Here is an 18,089-nt window from a genome sequence, read left to right as displayed (position 1 = left end):
GAGAGCATTACTTAAACCACACTTCTTGAAAGGTTTAACAATAATAGCTTCTCTCACCCTAGACCATGACTATTTTATACACTGATACACTTCATTGACCTTTTTAAAGTTCCCTTCAGCGTGAATTCATGTTGGGTTCCATCCATCATCCATTTGTTCCATTCCGCTCTCATATACACTTTAAATGGTTTATTTATCGACACATCAAGAGGTTGTAATTGTGAAGTAAGTCCTTCCAGAATAACCGTAAGCTGTTTATTTCCCTGTTCAATTTCTCTTTCCCAGAACTTTTTGAATGATCAGTAAACTGAGCTAGTTCAAGAAGAGAACTCTTGATTCAATAAAGCACCTTTCCTTCTCTCTCTCACTCTTTTAATCCATTATTTCATACCAGCCTGGTCCATCCAACCCTTTTCATGTATGTGGATAATGATACCTGGCATCATTTTAGAAGATTTTTTTATTAATGTCAGCACAACGTGAAAGGAGAACCTTGCAGTTCATTTTCTTCATGTCCACGTGTTTTTGTAGTTTCATTTGTAGCACCTCTCATGGCAACAGTTCCACTACTTGGTGCACTGTACATATTCAGTACTTGGCTTAGATCCACACTGGTTTTCTTTTGATGGTGAAGAATAAAGCGATGGCAAGATAATAATTTCTCTTCATACTCTTGTAACAGGGTTGACTAATGTTCTTTCTGGTGTGGTTACTATAACAGCAGGCAAAGATGTGTCATTTCAGTGGTTACAATGGCATGTAATCTATGAAAACTGCAAAAGCTGTTATATTAAAAAACGAATTAGACATCACCTCTTGCCAGTTACATTATGTGTTTAACTGTTTTTACTAATTTGTTTCTAAATAGAACATCATTTTGGACTTAAAGAAAATTACAATAAAATTAAAAATGAAATAACAGAGAGAAAGGAGAGGAGAAGTATAGAGAGACTTTGATTAACCTTCTATGTCACAACATTGAAAATTATTATCCTTGTTTCTGCAAATGTCTGTACCAGAGTTAACCCATAGTTTCCAGATAATATACTGAAGTGACAGTCTCCCAGCCCACTAATCTTGGACTCTGATGGAAGACATATCACAGTGATGGCCCACAACACAACTTTGATGTGCACCCAGATAAATCCTTCCTCACAGTTTGTTATAAATGAGTCAATAGCCACTGTAGGTATTTGCCATGCAGAACAGCTGCCCCCGTGATGGTTTCTATTTATTTACGCACCTAGTTCCATGGGACAATACTGAGAAGCCAATCTGCACGGTCACGGAAAGAGTCAGTACACACAATTACAACAAAAAAGTTAATAATAAATAAAATAAAATTAACAAGACTCCTATGATGATGACAAGCAACTGAGTATGTATTAGTGTAATCAACAGTGTAACTCAGAAATATGTTTAAATTTTTCCAGGAATTCTCCAGCGAGTTAGAAGGATGACCCATGAGGAGATTCTTCAGTTTAAAGTGCAATGAGCATGGCTCAGATTTTTTTTAATGTTGTGGTTCATTATTGAAAATAGATGCAGAAGATTACTGTACACCATTCTCCAAAAGAGTAATGGAAGTCTCATCCAAATGCAGATTGGATTCCTTTTCATTATTAACAGAGTGAAAGCTTGTAATTCGTGGGAGGATGCTTATATTAATAACAATAAAAAGCACTGAAGAAAATATATATTGAGAGGTCAACATCAGAATTGCAAGACTCCTAAACAGGAGGTGATAACAGATTTATGAATTTACACCACATGTTGCTTCAACTATCTCTATTTGAGCCAAAAATATCCTGCTTGACTGGGAAGAGACATCCCAGAATATAATGCCTCATGGTATACAGAGATAAAAATAAACAAACTAGACCAATTTTTGGGTTAGACTATCACTTATTGCGAAAACTAATAGCCTTGCCTCACGGAACACACCAGTTCTCATCATATCTCTTTAAGCATCGTTGGGCATGACCAGTACTTGTATTGGCAACAGCCTAGGTATGCTACTTGCTATTGGCTGTTTTTCCTTTGTCTTTGGGGCAAAGAGGAGGAGGGATGTCGTCATGAACTTCCTCATCAGTTTTGCACCAATGTTCTAGATTAAATTTCAGACATGTCCAACAGTCTCATGAAGTGAGGGCATGTGATGTTGTTGTTGGTGATAAGAGTGATCTGTCTATTGGATGTAGGTATTAAGCTCAGAATGCACCTTGGTGCTATTTCAGAGGAGTAGGCAATGTACTGGCATTGGCTTTAACCGTCTTTCATTATAATCCAACATGAACATGATGCCACATTACACACACCCATTACTCACTTAGACTTACCAGACACAATTAAACATACAACTCCCACACTTTTTGAAGGAAAGGTGCCATAGTGCTTGAAGGATATTAAAATCTTTCCAAGTACGTGGTTCAAATTGCTCTTTGGGATCTTTCAGCCAACACTTCCATGAGTTTTCTTTTTACTTATTGCAGACACTCTTCCAGTATTAAATATGACAGCATTCATTCTTTAAACTAGATCTTGAACATGCACCGTCACGACAGCTTAATGTGTGTCTAATCACCTAAGGATTTATATTGTTCAGGGTGGCTAATCATATACCTATGCCATGTAATCAAATTGAAACTGTTAACTAAAGTGTGTGTTATAAGCTGTAAAAATTGAATCTTATTATGATTTAGCATCAGCTTATTTTCTGCAGGCCATGAATTTATGACTTGAACTGCAATATTTGAAACATTGTCTATGTATTTGACACATTACCAATGTTGCACTCTACATCTTTTATTGCCAGGCTAGCTTTATCAACAAGCAGAAATGTTTTAATATCACCTGTCATGTTAGAAGACATGCCATTTATGTGTATGAGAAACAATAGTGTTCCCAGCGATGAGCCCCAAGGCTCCTCACTTAACCATACCCCAATCAGACCCCACCTTCAACTAATCTCAGTACTCTACAAATGACGTTTTGCTCTCTGTTCTTAAAGTATGAGAAGGTCCATAATGGTCCCACATATGCAGTAATATTTTGTGATAAACACATGCTTTAGTTAAATAAAGGAAGATGTCTAACATTCACAACTTCTTGTTTAAACCATTCAGTGCCTCATGAAGAAAATAGAATATAGCATTTTCAGTTGATAAACCATTTTGAAAATAAAACTGTACATTTGATGGCAAATTGTGTGAACTCAGATTATCAATTAACTTTCAATATATTTAAGTGCAGACAACAGTCTTACAGATCTTTACAAGATAACTCATCATATCGCTGTATACATCACTCTGTTTGCAGTGAATTAATAGTTTCCTGTCCCATCTTTCATGATGTACACCTAAATGTTGGTTGGATTCAAGCATAAATAGATAATATATCACTTGCATACTACTAACAATGATTCATATGTTTATTCCATACCACTGGCATAGTTGTCCTATTACTACCACTTGGCTTCATAAATTTTCAATCACAAGTCTCCATATCAGGATTCCTCCTCTCAAACTGCTTCAGTTGTCCTCTGTAAGTTTGTATCATTATTTTGAGATAAACCTGTTTAACTGCAGAGCAGTCAAGATGGCAAGATTGCGATTGGCCATTGGCCACATTAACAGTGCTGCCCTCTCATTCTAATCATCATTGTTGTGTTCAAACAAATGTCGCTTGCCTCCAACTCCCACTTCTAGGGTTGCACCTAAGCTCTGCACAAGCCTTAATATGCTGTATTCCACCTCAATGTGGGTCTCTGGAAAACTGAAACAGTACTCTGCTTACATTGCACAGGAGAACTGTTCAGCCACCGATGGCTGCTGAAGATCCACAGAGAGACTACTCACCACCACCTGCAGCTGCAGTCCGTGGAACAAAGCGCAGGGTGGAAGTTGTGGACCCTGTGGCCATCCCGTCAACATCAGTGGCCACTCCAAGCTTCCCCAGAGTCGCTGAGCCACGAGAGGAGGTCCATGCCATACTTCACGACCGGCTTGACATGTACGCCCTGCATGTGGCCAGCAGAATACGCCAAATACAGGATCCCTACTTGCGCACAGTTGCCATCAACCGTATAGATAATGCACTCTTTGATGCAGCCACTGCAGAACTGATGGGTCAGCGGCCTCCAGCCAACACAGCCGCAACACACACCACCGCGCCACCTGCTGCAGCAGCAACAGCAGCCAACACTCATTTCCCACCAGGCAATCCACGGGCGGGATGCCATGGTGTCCATATGATCGGCCCATGCCACCAGGTGCCTCCAATGCAGCCTGATCATCAAGGTACTACTTGGCAGAATGGGCCAGTTGTGGAGGATGTTGACTCCAAAGACAATATTTTTATGAGGCTTTCCTGAGACTGGTAGTCCGGGGAAGTCACCCCACCAATTTGTACTGTCAAGTGTAAATCCTATGTAATGCATGAAGAAGACAATGACACTGATGGTGAGTAGTCAACTAGACATGGAGAGTGTACCTTGATTCATTGCTCTCTTCTTCACACTTCTTACTGGAAAACAGATGATCTCTATATTAACTGTTGAGCACATAATTTCCTTAATATTTTCATGGATCTATTTCTGTTAACATCGTGAATATGGAATGTGTTCTGAAGACAGATGTTACTAAGAAACAAAGATTGTACTCAAAGGGATAATGAATATAAAATGTCTACCGCTTAGTACTGTGTTAGTCTGAGCAAGTATCATATTGATTGACATTCATGTTTGTTTGCTGTGTGTATGTGTGTGTGTGTGTGTGTGTGTGTGTGTGTGTGTGTGTGTGTGTGTGCACCCATAAATCAACAACATTTCACATTTTTTACATAAAAAATACAAAATTGTCTATGTATTTAACAGCAATGATGAACTACATTTTCTTCTGTTATATTCATTTATTATAAGAACCCCTGGTTAAGCCTATATATTTCACCTAGTTTCTCAAGTATTAGGGGGTAGCAGATCATTTTCTTTATGAAACTGGTCAATAAAATGTGTTTTTAAAGTGCTATTGTTGTAACTTGAGATTTATAATTCCATTATCCACAGCATGGATATTTATTGGTATATCGTTTATTCAATGAATTTTCGTGCTAATGTATCACAGTAATGTTGTCTGCATATCAGGCATAGGTTAATATATACATTATAGTTGCTGTCTTGATGTATTGATTGTGACAACTGTAGTTGTAGTGTTAGTAGAGAAGTCAATCACAGTAACTGTTTTGCAAATGGTGAGCCTATCATCAGTGTTACAGCTGTGTAGGGAGACCCACTGTCATTTTTTGAAGAGAAGAGTTGGTTGACACTCATTGTTGTCTTTAAGTCTGAAGTGTCATACTATACAGTAATGTATGTGTCAGTTGTAAACAAATTAAAAATTGCTAACTGGTACCTCTGTCTCCATTGTAGTATTTATGGTGATTACAATTGTTTCATCATGATTTGTGCTCATTTTTTTTCATTTTGGTTTCTTCAAGCGACAGCTACAGTTTACATGAAATAGGTTACCTCATTTAAGTGAATACATTTCCATTAGCCCTATGAAATCCTTTCCTCATTTTTCTAGCTGTTGAAGCATGTCTTTTTTGGACAGTTATATTTTGTTTCTCTGCACTGAAGATTTTGTCTGCTTAGTTGGTTATCCGTCTTCCTGGAAACTGTGGAATGTCTCTAATATCAGTTCCTTATGCTAAGATGTGCTTAAAGAGTTTCCCATATGTTTCATTTTGTCTCTTGATTCAGCTTTTGTTGGGATGTATCTGGCCAGAGGAGTACTTTGTATGTATTGTCTCATATAACTAAAGAATAATTGTGTAAATATATTGTTGGAAAGTGAACCATTTTTTGAGAATGTTAAGCTAATAAACCTGTGCAGAGTACAAGTAGACTGAAAGAAAGTTGAGATACTCAACAAAAAAAATTAATAGAATCAATAAGAATGGTTGATGAATTAATAGACAACATTTTGATTAAAATGCAACGATAATGATCAACAATAACCAAATTAAAAAGTGACATATTGAAGAAGAAAACTATTCACCATTTTTTTTCCAACAGCTACACAGTCTAAAGTAACAATGTATGAAGTACTTGATTAGGGAAGAGTAGTAGAAATGAATCTGAAACAGCCTGTAACATTATCATGAAGACAGTCATACTAATTAGACATGATGCCTTTAATATGACATTAGGGAGAATTTGACCTCCTACCTTCACAGCTAATAATTCTATGGAGGGAATAGGGTTATAATACTTGCATCTCATCAAAATTCACACAGAGTCTTGGATCCACTCACTTAGCAGGCAAATAATGTATGTGTTCATTTTTTTCTCTGAAACATTTTCAGCAACAATAAGGATTTCAAATGTAATCTTGAGAGGTCCTAATGGCTTCATTATTTCAAACAGTATACTCACTGAATGTTTTTATTACACTTACTTCAAATTTAATCCAAGGAATGTGGCATGTTACTGTACATCTGTAAAGAATACTATGAAACACTGTTCTTGATATTCTGTTAACTTAATTGTCAATGCATTTTACAACACAGTCATTCAAATGTTACAGACCGAACATCTCAAATAGGAAAGGTGAATCTTGAGAATGAAACAACACAGAAGTTGACATCATTAGCTCTTCTGGTGTTATTTGGGAAACATGATAATGAAAGGCTCTGAATTAATTTTTGGTTGAATGAAAGGAAAACTTAGAGAAATAAGTATAATTAATAGTTAGGAAAAAAACATGACAAAAATGCCAGTGGAAATGTAAATAACAGTAACCTTAAGTAGTAGCAGTATTGATGATACTAACCAAAAGAAATAATTTTGTCCTTACAAAGGAAATGCTATTTTTAAATATAGTGTGGATGAAGTTTCTACCAGTGCTTCATAATAAGTCAATCACTTTTACCCATTCTACACTATTGATAGTAACAGCAGATATAGTACAGGATTTTTAAATTTTGTTTATGTCCCTTTTTAAAAATAGCATATATTCAGGCTAAGATCATGTTGGTTACTGTTGTGTTTGATAGAACTTTAGCAACTTCATATTTCCCAGTATTAGATAACCTTCACATATAAATGTTAGTATAGAAATCAGAAACATCAGGATACATTTATGCTGAGATGGATAGGATTATACTAAGTAATTTTATTGCTATGACACTTGTTAACAATACAAAGTTCTCTGGTTTGATTTTATGTGGAACTACATAAATGTTATTGGTGTGATGAAATGAATTAACTACGTGTGGTTACAGATTAATATGAGATATCTCAATTCTGGTGATAAAACTCTATTTGGATGTGTTTCATATTTAGTACTGCGTTGGTATTCAAGATTATGTGGTGAATCTGTTTATGAAAACTTCCTTCAGTGATCTAAATAACAATCTTACTTCTTGTGGACAGTTTTCATTCCATTTATTGATTACTTTTTCTCACAAGCACAAGAAACATTGCACCTATATCGTAGACCAGAACATCTGGAAATCCATATCTATTCATGTACCAATGTATAACTTAGCAGAAAGAACCCAGGGTAATCCCTACTGTTGGTTTTGGTGTTTCAGTGTAATCGGTACTCATAATCATTATACATCTCAGTAAGTGTTATGCCTAATATTTTAGTCCAAGTTTAGAACTGGAGTAGTTAACATATACTAGAACAGTCAACTATTATTTGATGTAAATATCTTGTATTGTTTCAGTTGTACAAATTTTATTTCTGCATTTGTCTGCAGTGTTACTGGTATATATTTGTAATGGCTGTCACTGTATAATGTGTCTTGAATCTAATCGAAATAAAGGTGAAAGAATGTAATTTAACAAAAAAATAGGACAGACTTGCACTGACATGTAAATACCTTCTCCAATTAGCTAGTAGAACAACCAAGCATAATATTTTTTGTCTTGACAAATCATTAACATTGTTGTGTTTGGTACAGAATGAATGGGTTCAGCTTTTCAAGAAACCTGAAAGAATAAGTGTGCTTGTACAAAAGAAAAGCTGAGTAATTAGCATAACTCAAGCTTCAGTGGCCGCACGGGGTAGCCGTGCAGTCTAAGGCGCCCATCTACAGTTCGCGTGGCTGCCTCCGACCGAGGTTCGAGTCCTCCCTTGGGTGTGTGTGTGTGTTGTCCTTAGCGTAAGTTAGTTTAAGTTAGATTAAGTAGTGTGTAAGCCGAGGGACCAAAGACGTCAGCAGTTTGGTCCCATAGAACTTGCCACAAATTTCCAGTTTCTAATTTTCAGTGTCTGTCATGACTGCTTCGTGGTTGTCATATATTCAGTTGCTAGTGGGACGTCATTCCTAAGGAGCTAAAATACCATGAGAGAAAAAAGTGCAAGTTGACTCAAGGAGTCCATTAATTTAAAGGCTTAAAATGCTAATTCATTGACTTTGTGTGCAGTTGCTATCCTCATTCAGTGTTTGGAATGAAGGCAGTCCTGAAATTGGTGACTTCAATGCTGTGAACTGTGGTACAATGGCCACAGAGGCCACTACAAGAAGAGTAGTTGGGATATCTGGCTCTACAGCTGTTACTGTGGAGACACCTGTAGCTGCTTAGTGGCAGTTGAATTTAAATTTTTTGATGTGTGTGGTATCTTCCCAAGTTCCGTCCCCAGTTTGTGCAGAAATTAATAATTCAAAAACATTGATATCATACATCACAAGGCCACAAGTCCCAGTCCTTATTAGTGGGTGGGAACCTAACTGACTAGGAATTGAAGATAGTCCTTGGAGAAAGCGAGAGTGGAAAACCAGTAAAGTCCTTTGAAGACTACATCTGAACACCATAATAAGAGTGGTCAACACCATATGAGCAGATTGCCAAGTTAAATGTACTTACCATTGCTGAAGATAATGAACTGACAGCTATTGTTCAGTGCTAGCTTTGTATGTTGTCAGCGAGGACCATGAACCAACTCTGATGGAGCTGGCAGTTTGTACAAAGGTGGCATTGTTGTTGGCTCAGGGATGCCCTCTTGATGGTACCCATTTGAGAAAGAATGGCATCTCTGATTCAGAGTACTGCTGAACACCAATCCCTGATCTATGTAACCTTTATGACAACTTCCACTCCTCTTTTCTAATCATGATGACTTCTGCTAGTTTCACTTCTCCCTCAGCATTTTATTACCCCATATCAATTTCTTTGGATCACACTACCCTCTGTGTCTTACATTCTCAGTAATATGTGATGCCTATTGTGGTCTTTGTATCCTGTCAGTCCAAAAATGTTTGAGAATAGAGTCATAAAAAGAATAGAAAACTTTTGATGGTGGTTTTAATGCTTCAGTTGCTCTATATAGGTTTCCCTCCACCCCCCCCCCCCCCCCACAACTGAGCACAATGTTCACACAAAACATGTGAAGATGTCAGAAAAGTCCTTCTTGGGAAGTCGTTCAATGTGAATGTCATGCTGGCTTGAATGTTGGTTGTGTTGTCAAAGAACTGACAATGTTAATTCCTGCATTTCACCAATTTGTGGTAGGTTCGTATTAATAATGTCAAGTCATCACCTGTGATGGTTTTTTCCAGAAAAGAACTGTCTGCATATTGCATTTCAGTTCAGTCTCAGTAGGTGTCTATGTATTGATGTTTGCGTTTGGGAGTGAAGGTGTCCAGGACAAATTATGCACAGATGGTTTTTTTTTTTTTTTTCAAAAGATTCTGGAGAATGCATTCACCACTTGATTAAGAGATGATGCTCCATTGTAATTTCAGACACAGTGTTGAAACAATACAGTTGCACATCCACTACATAACACTTTCTGCTCACAACTGAGTGGTTGAAAATGCACATCTGTTGTTTACAGTCGTTATGCAAGCTGCCATTGTAGTTACTGTGCTGACTGTTCTCATATGCCAGGAATAAAATCACTCTCAGAAGTTTTTGGATGAAGGGCATATAATACTCCAATTTTTGCTACTGTCAGTGCTAATTTGACCAATCCTCAACCATTAGCTCAGGTAGCTTTAATTTTTTACTTCTGCCACTGACTGTTTCCAAAATTCATTATTCTCTGACATTTGTTTTCTAATATCTTCAAAAATTTATAATTAATGTTTCTGACTATTTTTAGGATTAATTCCAATTTGTCATTTCCTAACATTACAAAATGCATCTTGTTTATTAATTATTAGAACAAAGTTTATTTTTGTGAGGGATGTTGAATCAATGTAAAGAGAAATGACTGCAGCAAGGATACTGCTGTATCTGGAGTATTTTACTAGCGTGGGTGAGCAACCAGTGAGACCATGTTTGAACCACTTCAAGTATGTCAGCGAAGAAAGTGTATTTCTCTGACCTTCCAGCATTAACAGGGTGCTCTTGCAGTAGTTTATGGCCTGAACTAAATGTCAGATGGTTCTCCACGATGTCAATAAAATATTTTCTGGACATCATTTTGCCCATAAATAAATTCCTGCAGTGTTGTTCTGAGAAGTGTGGCAGAGAGGGCGCCATCAGTGAGAATAAACATTACTGAGACAAAGTGCAATCAAGTAAATGGAATGCTCCAAACTTTTAGGGTGAATATTATACAACCAGTACTAAATGAAGTGTTTTCAAATAGGTACTAACGGTGAAAAATTAACGTATCAGTCACTATGATATCATAAATGAGCAATGCGTGCCAGGTCCATCTTTATATATTTCTCAAGGGTGATAAGAAAACAACTGTCTAACACATCCAAGATGATGTTGCTACTTAGATTGGTACATGGCAGTGTATACCAGTATTTACGGTTCATAACTGGTTGTTGACGATGAAGTATCACTCCTTACAGAAACTTGCACACATACATGTGAGGTATAGTGTAACAGGATGTAAGCCTCAGAAAACCAAAAATTTAAGAATAGAATTTATGCAGTATATGTCAGAGGAAGGCAATGTCAAAACACTGTGGCTAGTACAGTGGTGCGAGTCTCCCGCATCGTCCCCTATGCTCCTCGGAGTATGGGACCTCATCATCATGTCCTACTAACTGTAAGAACTTTATAACCCAGGGTAGAACCTCTGTCATTCCAGCCGAAAGAGATGGTTAAATTTTTTGACAGTAATACTTTGCACAGTGCAATTTGAAGAGATGGTGCAGGATTAAGTTGCATTAATAGTAATATATCAACTTGCAATTAAACTAATACTTCAAACAATAGTGATGTAGCAGTGATTAAATCTCTGTAATTTCTCATATTTTTGCAATGCTGATATTGACTGAAGTGTTCAAAGCCGTTCAGCTAGATGCTAGTGTGTGACTGGCAGATTATATTGGTAACATACCTAAGTGTTATACGGCTCTCCTGATATACTGGGAGAGTTGCTCTTCTTGCTATTCATGGCCACTATGCTGTCTCTAGGGTTGCTGCATTTGGCATGTCAAAAGTCAGGACACTGCCACCTTTGGCAGGTCAGAACTGGGTGCACTTCAGATAAAAGCTAGCACTTTATACTGAATGTGCAATTCTTGCTAATGTTTGTCGGGTTTCATCCTCACACCAAAACTAAGCTAGAAATACTGTACTAGAAACTTATAATATTTAAAAGTTCTCAGTCTTTACCTTACACCTTGGCAAAAATCAATGTAATGGAGGCTGGAATTTACAGGCGTACGTCTGATGTAGTGGCCTTTAGAAGTTTCTTCTCGTGTAGAACATGCAGAGAGACTGAGCAGCTCATACAGTAGCCTAGTTTATTTTAACAAGAATTTCACTTTCCATAGATTACACCCTAAGTTTTTTTCATTGATGAATCCATAAGTTCTTCATCAGTGAAAACACTCACTGTATGGTGCACGCTGCTCACAATAAAAGTAAACACACATTTCAATTTCTTTAATGAGATTGGGGCTGCAGGTTTACTAAAGAGATGAACCCATTTTTTGTCTACTGTTAAGTTTGAAGTTTCCCTCACACCTCTTAATGATGTGAATTCATTGTACAATTATTCATCACCATTTACATCCCTACTATTGTCATTTACAACCTCTGTAAGACTATCAAGGTTCCTCTCATGTTTCATGCTCAGGACAGTGTATTTGTTAAAAGTGAGAAATTAAACCACTTACTAAGATAGTTAAGGCTCCCTGATAAACATTAGCAGTATCTTTCCTAAATTTACCCTGATCTGATTTCCTCAGTCTCTTCAAATTTTGGTTTGTATTAAATAAAAAAAGACCTTTTTTAAATATAGATTCAAAGTTTTTATTGAAGAGTTCTAAAATGTCATAAAGATATGTAAGTTGTGTCTTATGATTTTCAAGTTGTAAAACTCTTGATATGACAAAACTCATATAGTTATGTATGAGCTGCATATAAAAAAGGGAAATGACCATTCATATTCTTGGTCCTTGCCTTCTACGAAAGTCCATATTAAAGAGTTGGTCTCTTCTTACCCTTAAAAGAGAAAGTAATATTGGATAATTATAGCTTCCCTGTCTCTTAATGAAGGTCAAGAGATGGCAACAAGGACCAGCACCATACTGGAATGCACAGTAAAATTGTTGCATATTCTTGTTCAACTAAGTGAAACTGTTTTTTGAGTTCATAAGTTTTCTTACAAAAAACTGAGAACCTGTTGCAGACTTTCAGTATCAGCCTCTCTACGTCAGATTCAGTAATTTTGTATGCCTTTTATGGCATCACTAAGGGAGTTGATATAAGGTTGTATGTTAGTCAAATTTAAGGATAAATTTTAAAGTGCAACTGGTAAAAAATGTTATTGAAAACATATTCTAACTATTTACAACACTTCTGAAAGTATAAAAAGTGAAAAAATTTTTATTCAAAACATACGCTAATTATTTAAAACACTTGTGCATAAACAACATTTTTCATTTTGTTATCCATAGCATGTATGTACAAATTTTTCCAATTTCCTTCTTGGGAGCAAGCTACATATAGATTACCGTGAGAGTAGCAGGAGCCTTCAAGTTTGATGCCACAGTATTTTAAAGTTTGTCCTTGCCCTTTGTTAACTGTAAAATACAAGCTAATTTGATTGTAAATTGTGGTGTTTTATACTGGAATGGCAGTTCAGTAGACATCAGTGGTATCTGGGGATAAACAATACTGTATATATCCTTTGCAATTTCCAGTCAAAGTTTGGATCTGATGATGTTATTCTATGGCTATCTGATGATCATCCTTGTTCCATTACATAGTTTTGGTGAGTTGACATTTTTGAGTAGTATGATCATAGATCCAGTATTAAGCCAAAAACAATGTAATGGCATTCCTGGTACTTGCAAAAAGTTTAGAAATGCTTTTATGAAGCTCACACTTTCTTCAACATTTACCATCGTGCCGATCACCTTGTATGTTCTCTGTTCACCGGAAATTTTCTTTTGAATATTAAAGTTGACATCATCAACAATATTATTTTCAGTTTCCAAAATTGCCCATTGAAACAGCTATCCCAGATAGGTATAGTTGTGAACAATGTTTGGATAAATTTAATTGATAAGTTTGTTTTCAACAGTGGCTATGTTGCAGAAATCACTGTTGAGTTTAATGAGGCTATTCGTCTGGTCGGTAAGATATGTGCCAGCCAGGAAGTTTCATATCAGTGCACACTCTGCTGCAGAGTGAAAATCTCATTTTGGAAACATCCCCCAGGCTGTGGCTAAGCCATGTCTCTGCAATATCCTCTCTTTCAGGAGTGCTAGTTCTGCAAGGCTCGCAGGAGAGCTTCTGTAAAGTTTGGAAGGTAGGAGACGAGGTACTGTCAGAAGAAAAATTGTGAGGACAGGGCGTGAGTCATACTTGGGCAGCTCAGATGGTAGAGCACTTGACCGCCAAAGGCAAAGGTACCGAGTTCGAGTCTCAGTCTGGCACACAGTTTTAATCTGCCAGGAAGTTTCATATCAGCGCACACTCTGCTCCAGAGTGAAAAACTCATTCATACAATTCACACATTTTAGTGGATTGGGATATCCATGGGATGAATTCTGTCGCATAAACATATGAGATTTTGAGAGAGTGAGGCAGTCCTCGTTTTTGCTATTCCATTGTGTGCATACACCATCAAATGGTTCCAAAGATGTGATATTTTTGATGACTTCAACAAATCTCAGTTGTTTTTATTGAAAACTCGGGCTGTTATGTCGTGTCAGTGCATGGGGACTTGTCCGTATTTAGCTGTTCAATTTCTGGCCACGACGAGCTGTAAGTGAATGTTATGAAGAGGTCAGGTCGTCCATATTTTCTTATGTACCTCACTGCATCTTGACTGTATTCGTGCATGTGTCTTGGACTTCCTATGTTTGATGAGGATAAGATTATCATTGTTCCAATGTCGTCAATGTTTCCGTTGTTTTGATTGTTTCTCGAATGTGGATGTGTTCTTCTGTGTGTAGTTTCTTCTGATCCGATCTTATGTAAACCACCAATTCCGCTTCTGTTTTTGCATATATGTCCACCAGGAATAATTGGAATAAAAGGCGAGTGTTGAGAATGTGATTGTATGTTTCATTGTCTCTTATCATTAGGCGGTAAGTATAGAATCCTTTGAAGTGACTTTTCTGTTTGTTTCAACACCTGTTTCAGGTTGGATTTGTTTCACATGAAAATGTTATCCGTCCTCTATGTGCAGAAATAGTAGTGGACATTGGAGGGCATCATATGAACTGTGTGTCTCTGCAGTGCACAATAGTCCTTCTCTTCTTCATTGTGCAATTATATCACGGCTTGTGTTTTCATTGTCCGCAATTGCAATGGCGACTTGGTGTATCTGAAGTGCATTGAATCAACGTTCGTCTTCTCCATGTTGTCTTTTGTTGTATCGAACTATAAATTTACGGTCATTAGAAATCATTCGGTCTAGTGCTGTTTAGTGAACCACTTGATTGTCACTGATGTTTTTGCATCATTAATCAATTTCTGTTTCTTCATTTCTGATGAAATACGCTTGCAGAAGTTTATGGTCTTCGTTGGGTAGTGATAGTAATGATCCCATGTTGTGATAGACTTGTGCTTGTATGGAAAAAATACACACACCAAAAAAAGTTTTGCATCATCCCGTTTGCCAGAACTCCTGAAGGTAGACGTTGACTGTGGATATTGTATTACAGACACAGTCCCTTTGACTATTCAGAGACGTCACTAAACCCGCCCAGCTGGCCGGAGTGGCCGAGCGGTTCTAGACGCTACAGCGTGGAACCGAGCGACCGCTACGGTCGCAGGTTCGAATCCTGCTTCGGGCATGGATGTGTGTTATATCCTTAGGTTAGCTAGTTTTAAGTAGGTCTAGGGGACTGATGACCTCAGAAGTTAAGTCCCTTAGTGCTCAGAGCCATTTGAACCATTTTTGAAACCCGCCCAAAGATGTAAACAACTATGCATGAGCAGCACCTATTGGACGGACGGTGTCTGACAGCCGTTTAGTTCGTCATTCCACCACGAAAAAGGTATACAGCTCGTGTTGCTTCTAGTTCAACAATGCCTAGACGGTTATAACCGCGGTTCGATCGCGTCCACATTGTTACTTTGTGCCAGGAAGGGCTCTCAACAAGGGAAGTGTCCAAGCGTCTCAGAGTGAACCAAAGTGATGTTGTTCGGATATGCAGGAGATACAGAGAGACAGGAACTCTCGAGACATGCCTCCCTCGGGCTGCCGAAGGGCTGCTACTGCAGTCGATGACCGCTGCCAACGAATTATGGCTCGGAGGAACCCAGACAGCAACGCCACCATGTTGAGTAATGCTTTTCGTGCAGCCACAGGACGTCGTGTCACGACTCAGACTGTGCGCACTAGGCTGCATGATGCGCAACTTCACTCCCGACGTCTATGGCGTGGTACACCTTTGCAACCACGACACCGTGCACCGCTGTACAGATAGGCCCAACAAACATGCCGCACGGTCCGCTCAGGATTGACATCAAGTTCTCTTCACTAACGGGTGACGCATATGCCTTCAACCAGACAATCGTCGGAGACGAATTTGGAGGCAGCCCAATCAGGCTGAACGCCTTAGACACATTGTCCAGCGAGTGCAGCAAGGTGGAGGTTCCCTGCTGTTTTGGAGTGACATTATGTGGGGTAGACGTACGCCGCTGGTGGTCATGGAAGGCGCCATAACGGCTGTACGATACATGAATGCCATCCTCAGACCGATAGTGCAACCATTTTGGCACCACATTGGCGAGGCATTCGTCTTCATGGTCAACAATTCGCGTCCCCATCATACACATCTTGTGAAATATTTGCTTCAGGATAACGACATCGCTCGACTAGAGTGGCCATCGTGTTCTCCAGACATGGACCCTATCGAACATGCCTGGGATAGACAGAAAAGGGCTGTTTATGGACGACGTGACCCACCAACCACGCCGTTCACGAGTGGGACAATCTGGACCAACAGTACCTTGATGAACATGTGGATACTATGCCCCGACGAGTACAGGTATGCATCAATGCAAGAGGAAGTGCTGCTGGGTATTAGAGGTACCGGTGTGTACAGCAGTTGGACCACCACCTCTGAAGCTCTCCCTGTATGGTGGTACATCATGCAATGTGTGGTTTTCATGAGCAATAAAAAGGGTGGAAATGATGTTTATGTTGATCTGTATTCCAATTTTCGGTACAGGTTCCAGAACTCTCGGAACCGAGGTGATGCAAAACTTTTTTTCATGTGTGTATAATCGATTTGATCTCTGTTAGTGTTGATGAAGTGACACCGAAATAAGTCATTTGTAAGCATGCTCTGTACACTTCTATATTTTGAAGAAAGTGTTTTGATTCTTGAGTTTTCCGGATCATGTAATGTAAAGATTTCTGCGGAGGTGCTTCTAGTGCTGGTTTTTCCATTCATGAAATATAGTCCTGGTGTTTCTCTACTGAATTTTTTCGCGTTGCAAAATTGGCTAATATTATACGTTTTTACGCTTGCGACGCCGTTGTTATATTCTTTCGTCGGGTCGTTTTGGAATGATTTATTTGTTAGGTTGTACTGTTTACTTGTCCTCGTCCGTGCTTCTGGTAAAGTGATATTTTATGGTTGGCTTGAGTCCGCAGTCTTCTAGTGTAAGACTGTGTTGCAATTTTTGATATTTCAGTCTGTTCATTTCGTCGTTCTTCCGTTTCTCTGCTGCTCATGGTGCTCATTCTCGTTCGTTGGGAATTTAAACGTGCTTCGCTGTTCTTTTTGTTTTCGCCGTTTTGCTTCAGAATTGGCAAGCTCTTCTCCTCTTTTACGTTTGGGCATTGTCTAAAATATAAATCCAATCAACTTTTTACTAACAAATACACTAAATACACGGTACACGCTTTATTTTCGATTTATATTCAGTCACTGTATCACTTTAACTACTCACACTTCACTATTTGCTTTTATTCGCTCACTGCACTACTTTTTCGGTTCCTCCCATCGTTACTGATAAACTGACGTTCGAACTCACGACGGGTCTTGCTTTATATACCCCTACCAATGTACAGCCCCACCAGCGGCGAATTCCAAAACAAATAAAAAAGTCTTCAAATGGTCCACAATGTTCTAGAACATTCCACAATATTCGAGAGTGTTTTGGAATGTTCCACTATGATCAGGTATATTTCGAGATCTTCCTGATATTCTGGAATCTTCCCAAATGTTCCAGACTATTCTCGAACATTCCAGAACATACCGGATCATTATGGAATATTGCAGAACATTGTAGAATGTTGTGGAATGCTCTCGAATGTTCTGGTAAGTCCTATAAACTTATAGAAGGTGAAACTTGCCGCTCTTATATCTTCAAAAGCATGCCCTTCGGTTAAAAACGGCAACCGTCTTCAAGAATGCGGGACAGAAAGCTACCACACCTTAAAACTGTCCTGATTGTACCGGGACTCGTTTCTGAGTTTTAGCGACACACACATTGTACACATACTTTTACAACGTATATTGATGATTATGAATAACGTGGCAGTTAAAATACTAGTTTCATTTATATTACTATTTAAAGATTTAAAATTTTGAAAAACTGGGTGATGCGCTCTCGTACGAGTTCTACTGAAAGTGTAGCCAACCATTTGGTACCAGCGTCTCACTTGTTGTACGCCCACAACAATGTTTTGAACTCA

The 18,089-nt window shown here is 38.3% G+C and overlaps 1 protein-coding gene across 1 annotated transcript in view; it reads left to right on the top strand.

The window, feature by feature from the left end:
* Positions 1-7,827, top strand: part of LOC124788915 (pollen-specific leucine-rich repeat extensin-like protein 1) — a 179,575-nt gene extending 171,748 nt beyond the window's left edge. The window contains exon 4 of the mRNA XM_047256198.1: positions 3,805-7,827. Coding sequence (XP_047112154.1) covers positions 3,805-4,372 — 568 coding nt within the window. The 3' untranslated portion in view covers positions 4,373-7,827. The remainder of the gene's footprint in view (positions 1-3,804) is intronic.
* The last annotated feature ends 10,262 nt before the right edge of the window (positions 7,828-18,089 follow it).

The sequence above is a fragment of the Schistocerca piceifrons genome, chromosome 3 (genome assembly GCF_021461385.2).
Source record: "Schistocerca piceifrons isolate TAMUIC-IGC-003096 chromosome 3, iqSchPice1.1, whole genome shotgun sequence".
Classification (NCBI taxonomy): Eukaryota; Metazoa; Arthropoda; class Insecta; order Orthoptera; family Acrididae; genus Schistocerca; species Schistocerca piceifrons.
Note: the sequence above shows the minus strand (reverse complement) of the source record. Positions and strands in the feature narration are given on the sequence as shown.